Here is a 5,991-nt window from a genome sequence, read left to right on the forward strand (position 1 = left end):
GTTACAATTAAGTAAATAAAAAATTATACATTAAAAATACTATAACAAAAAAAAAAAAAAAACTTATTTTTTACTTTAAATGATTCCCTAGAAATACTTTTTACATTGAAATTGTTCTTATAAGAGAATTCTTGAAGGTTGTATGTGGAAACTTAGTTTGTTTTGGAAATTTATTTTACATTCGGATAAAGAACTTATATTTTATTTAGAAGTTGTTTTTCATATAAATTCAATTGGCTTTTGAAAAGTTCACTTACACAATAGATGTCTTTCTAAGAAACAACTTTCAATCAAATACCATGTTTATACTTTCAACATATTTCTAAACCATCTCCGCTAGAAAATTTATACTGCAAATGCAAGCAGATTTACAAGCACCAAACGCCCATGACTCAACATATCTTTCCTGTTAAGGAAAAATCAATGTTAATCATAGCCCTACCATTAATCTCACCTAACATTTAAGTTGTCACATTGGTAGTTATCATAATAACAACACAGAAAGTTAGACAACCAAGACATTTAAGTCTCAACAAATCAAAGTTGCATTTGAAGCAAATTAAAGCCTAAGCTTTGGAAGTTTCTTTTAGAAAGAAGAGAAAGGCAAAGGTCACAAAAAGAGCAGGATCTACTCAACAACAAGAGATGGACAAATTAACAATCAATTAAAGAGGAGAAGAAAGGAAGATATTGAAATAGCCCTCAAGACTATAAACAAGAGGAAGGAAACCGAGTGAGGTGGAGCTGTCTTTCAAGTTGAGGTTGGGAGTTGGGACACTACCTCCACCTGGGTCCTGGGTCCTGGTTCTGTTGAGCTGTCTTTTAAGTGGAGTTAGGGATAGTAGTAGCACTCCATGAGAATTGTAAAGATTATGTTATTAGTAAGGATATTAAAAAAAACAAAAAAGGTAGTCTTGATGTATGAGTATGCTTTGTAAGCCAGCTTTATTCAATGATTTAATTCAGGTGTAGAGTCATGTTGTGCGAGACCACTAGTACAATTACGCCTGGTTGACAACAATGACAAGAGGTAGGCAGCTTTTAGCAAACGACTAATTCCAGATCACTGAGACAAAATACATACAATTGTTAAGGATGCAGGGCTTTCGATCGTTGCAGGGTTGTTGTCTTGCTTTTCTGTCAATCTATAAATGTTGTTCTTAGGCGTCACCATCCACAAACCCAGACAAATTTGTTATTATGTAGCTAAATGTCTGTCTTCCCACAAGTGCTGCACAGCGTTCCGTTCCTTTCCTTTCCTTTCCTTTCCCTAAAGCAAAATCAAGGTGGTCCTAAGGGAAGAAGAAAAAGAAACGCCAACTAATCAGCATAATCAACCAAGAAAACGATAATGAAAATGGTAAAATCTCTACTGAACCCTTGGACAGACCTCACATCAACTCCCCCATCTTCAATAACTCTTGAGGAATCTATTTCTCAACCTTTTTTTACTTTCCAATCTCAATTATAACATCTTCTATTTCAATGTTTGGGGACTGCAATAAAAGCAAAATCTAAAAATAAACAAATGGAGAGAGTGTAGAGACAGGTCCCCTCATGAAAGCAATTCAGAAACTGCAACAAAGGCAAAAGCTGAAACGCAAAAGAATACATATAAATGAGAAGGCTAAAAGTAATTGCAGGGACATGGACCCGTCAAGAATATGTTGACACTTGAAGGAAAAGTTCTCAAATGCCCCCCTCTTTCATTAACATGTAAATGAAAATTACAAGGAAAAAAGAAAACTATGAGAAGGGTAAAAGAAAATAATATAAAATAAGAAAAAGAACATGCACAGTTGATTCTTAATGAAAGAAAAATGAGCCCAAAGAATAAAAAAACAAACAAACACAGCACCATATTAGGCATGCTAAAAATAGGACAACAATGGAAGATCCATGGTCTTTCTTCAATCTACAACTGATGGAACTGGAGCACCCGAGTCCACCGAATGAACATCATTGATTATATTATGATATGGCTCTTGCTCATGCTGCGAGCTGGAACGACACAGTTCCTCAATACGGCTGGTCACATCAAGCATGGAAGGGCGCTTGTCAGGGTACTGGGCAGCACAATCAAGGGCAAGCTGTAAGAGCTGAACCATCTCCTCCTCAACGTTCTGGTACCTGAGGAGCTCAAGGTCAAACACCTCGGCTGTCCACTCTTCTCGAACCACAGACTGAACCCATCTTGGAAGGTCTACTCCTTCCTCGTTTAAGAGGGCATGTGTGGGAGCCTTTCCTGTAAGCAGTTCTAAAAGCAATACACCAAAGCTGTACACATCGGCTTTTTGAGAGACTTTGCGAGCATCTGTCACCTCTGGCGCACGATAGCCAGCAACACGGTTAGGAGTGGCAGTGGGCCCAACAAGATGAGCAAGGCCAAAGTCAGAAACGCGGGCTTCATAGGACTTAGTGAGAAGGATATTTGATGACTTGATGTTTCCATGGGAACTTGCAGAGCCCCGTGAGTGGATATAGGCAATCCCTCGGGCGGCTCCAAGGGCAATGCCAGACCTAGCTTCCCAATTTAGTGGAGTCCTGCCGGCCCCCCTGTTCCCTGTATTGGTAAGAAAATGGTACATTAAAGGAAGAGCAAACTAAGTAAAGGATTCTGTTTATCTGTCTCTGTTCTTCTCTCACCCCCTACTGGTCTTGAACGCCAACAAGGTCAGCAGAGAGGGGGCACTGGTTTAAAATCCCAAAAGCAAGATTTTTTTAGAAGTTACAAAAGAACTAAATGGTAATGTGGCAACATATGAGCAGAAATACCCGAATTTAATCCCACAAACAGATATTGAATTCAAATTCTCGCATAGAAACAAAGCAATATAAATTGGGCTTAAGAACACAAAATGCATCATAGAGCAGATGCATTGACAACATAATGAGTTTTCAAGACAATTCATGAGAAAATAACCTAAACAGGAGCTGCCACGAAAGAATGGGAAATGTATGATGTATTCCTCATCATATATTCATTTCTTGTTCAAGATCACCACTTGACCCCAATCTCAATTATTAGATTCAACAACACCCCATAAGGTAGCTCTGGCTGGAATGCCATTGGCATATATTAGCAATCCACACTGCCAATTCAACAGCATGAAATTTACAACCTAGACCAACCACAACGCTGATTTCACAGAAGGTTTTAGGGGAAAAAAATAACAGTAACATCTAAAAACAAACTCATGATAAGAAATTAATCATCAAAATGACCCTCCAAAAAAAAAAAGGAAATGGGAAGACAAACACATAATTGAAATCAAAAAAGAAGAAATGCTCACCATGCAGAAGCGCAGACAGGCTTCCCATTGGCATATAATCATATACAATAAGCTTCTCATCCTTGCTATAGTAGTAAGCCCTGAGTGGGACCAAATTCTCATGATCCATTGCCCCTGCAATTTCGATCTTCTCCCTAAATTCCTTTTCGGATACAGACACATCCTTGAGCCTTTTCACTGCCACAACCACCCGCTCCACCTCCATATCCAATGACGCTTTATATGCCGTCCCGAAGGTTCCCTTCCCCAAAACCTCCGCAGACGCCCTTAACAAGTCCTCCAAATCAAAAATCCTATTAGAATTCCGGAAAAACACCAATCTCTTATCCCCACTACCTTTAGAGGTTGCTGCTGCAGCCAGCACTGCTGCTCCACCAATGGGGTACCCCATACCTGTGCTATCTCCATCTCCCACCGATTTTTCGCCCAACATTTCTGTCTCAGTGTGCTTCACCGGCGCAACATCGGTGGAGCCCGTCTTTTTGCTACTCTTTTTCCGACACAAAAGGATCAGAACCACGAGGATTAGGACAAATGCGACAACGGATCCAATTATAATTCCGGCAATGGCTCCACCGGATAATTTGCTCTTGTGGGGGCAAGATTGAAGGGGTCCTCCACAGAGCGAGTTGCCTTGGAAGGCCGTCGCCGGAAAATTCGAGAGTTTGGAGGGGATCGAGCCGTCCAACTGATTGTTGGAAACATTGAACTGTTGAAGATTCAAATTCAGCTTTGGGATCGAGCCGGTGAGGTGGTTGTCGTTCAAATACAGAGTGCCCAACCGGGTGAGCTTATTAAAGTCCGAAGAGATCTCGCCGGAGAAGTTGTTTCCGGCGAGGTTAAGGCGAATAAGGTTACTGAGAGTGAACAAAAACTCCGGAATGTCACCGGAGAAAAAGTTTCCCTGCAAGTAGAGGTTTCGGAGGTTGACGCATGAGGCCAAGTCCGGGGGTACCGAGCCGGAGAGGGCGTTGAAGCGGAGAGAGAGGGTGTGAAGTTCGGTGAGGTTTCCGATGGCGCCGGCGGGAAGTTGGCCGGAAAGACCCATCCCGGGGAGCCGCAACTCGACGACTCGATTTTGCTGGCACTTGACTCCGACCCATAAACAAGGCGTAGACTGGGAAACGTTCCAGAGCAGAGATCGACCGCCGACGGCCGAACGAAGCACCAAAAGAGCGGCTCTCTCCGAGGCGAGATCTGATTTTCCAGTGGGTAGCAAAATCAGAGACGAGAACGTGAAGAAGAGCAGAAAATGAAATGGTTTCATTTCGATGTTTTTGTTTTGGTGGCCTTGTAAAACCACCCTTTTTGGTTTTTGGCTAGACGATGGTATTCATCCAAATTTATTCTGTGCCTGAGTTCGGCAGGGAGAGAGAATCTAGATAAGAGAGGGAAATGATGCTTATGCTTTATGGGGGCTGTATGGATGTCGTTTCCGTTTTACCCCCATGGCACGCAGGAGAACCTCCTTGCCCCGGTACGGGCCGGAAGATAATACTGACCTACTTTCTCTTATGGATTAAGCAATGAAAATTATGCCCACCCGGTATTTTTATTAATAATTCTTGTGACTTTCCACCGTGCAAGGTGAGTTTAGCATGATTGCGGCTTTTAGAGAAATCTCTGTATGAGAAGCAAAGAAACAAAACAATCCCCATCCGATGTAAAATAGATTCAGCAGTATCATTTTATTTTTTAAAATCCAAAAATAGGAAATATATCCCAACAGGTGCTAATTTGGTTGAACATAGCATCTCTTTTAATATAATTCCTTTTTATTTTATTTTTAAAAAATAGGATATAAAATAATAAATTAAAATGGATTTATAAATTTAATGTCTTTCCCATTTCAACTTGATATAATAACTCATTTTTAATATAAATATCCTTTCCAAGTTAACGTTTAGAGAGAAGATTATTTTTTAAAAAATTGATGATGATGGAGGGTTAAAATTAAAAATTAGGAGTTATTTTATTTTTTTAATCAAATACCCCTCAATTATAATAGTTTATATATAAAAGTAAGGATTTAGGTTACCTCTTTAAAAAATTCTTTTAAATTTTAAGATGATAACGAAAGTTGGTAAATGTTTTAAAAAATAATTTTTTAGAATAATATTTGAAAAATGTTATTTGATTTTTCTATAACAAAAGTCTATTTAAAAACTTCAAATATTTAAAATATTTTAAAAATAATTTTTATATGTAATATTTTATTTTTTATTATTTTATATATTTGTATAATTATTTTTTAAAATAACTTTCAAAAAACAAATAAAAACCATTAAAAGATATTATTCAAAAATACTTTATTTTATATTCTTAAGAACAAAAAGGGTTTTTTTTTTTATTGTTAAACATATTTTTTATTTTTTTATTTTTTTGTTTTAGACAACATAAATCTGTTTTAAAAAACAATTCCCAAACAACCTAAAAATTTAAAATTTAATATAGTAAAATCTTTGAAAGCCATCATCCTTCCAAGTTTCACAAAAATATTGTATTTTACATTAAAAAAATACTATTATTTTCTTCTTTTTTTCTTTAAAAAAAAAAAGAAGAGAAAGAGAGAGAAATCAAGATTCAACTAGGTAGATCAATTTTTTATTTATTTTCTTTGTAAAAATAAACTTTAATTAAATAAATTTACGTTTTTCTAAGAGGGTTTTTATTTTTTTGGTTTCATTTCTTTCCTAAA

General features: G+C 37.5%; 1 protein-coding gene across 1 annotated transcript; it reads right to left on the bottom strand.

Moving 5' to 3' along the window:
* Positions 1 to 1,619: 1,619 nt before the first annotated feature.
* On the bottom strand, positions 1,620 to 4,809 carry LOC117930876 (probable inactive receptor kinase At1g48480). The gene is made up of 2 exons (XM_034851644.1): positions 3,294 to 4,809; positions 1,620 to 2,563 (listed from the first exon to the last, which is right to left on the bottom strand). The coding sequence occupies exons 1-2, from the start codon at positions 4,558 to 4,560 to the stop codon at positions 1,911 to 1,913; spliced, it is 1,920 nt and encodes a 639-aa protein (XP_034707535.1). The 5' UTR covers positions 4,561 to 4,809; the 3' UTR covers positions 1,620 to 1,910.
* Positions 4,810 to 5,991: the final 1,182 nt, after the last annotated feature.

This window comes from Vitis riparia, chromosome 14, assembly GCF_004353265.1.
Source record: "Vitis riparia cultivar Riparia Gloire de Montpellier isolate 1030 chromosome 14, EGFV_Vit.rip_1.0, whole genome shotgun sequence".
Lineage (NCBI taxonomy): Eukaryota > Viridiplantae > Streptophyta > Magnoliopsida > Vitales > Vitaceae > Vitis > Vitis riparia.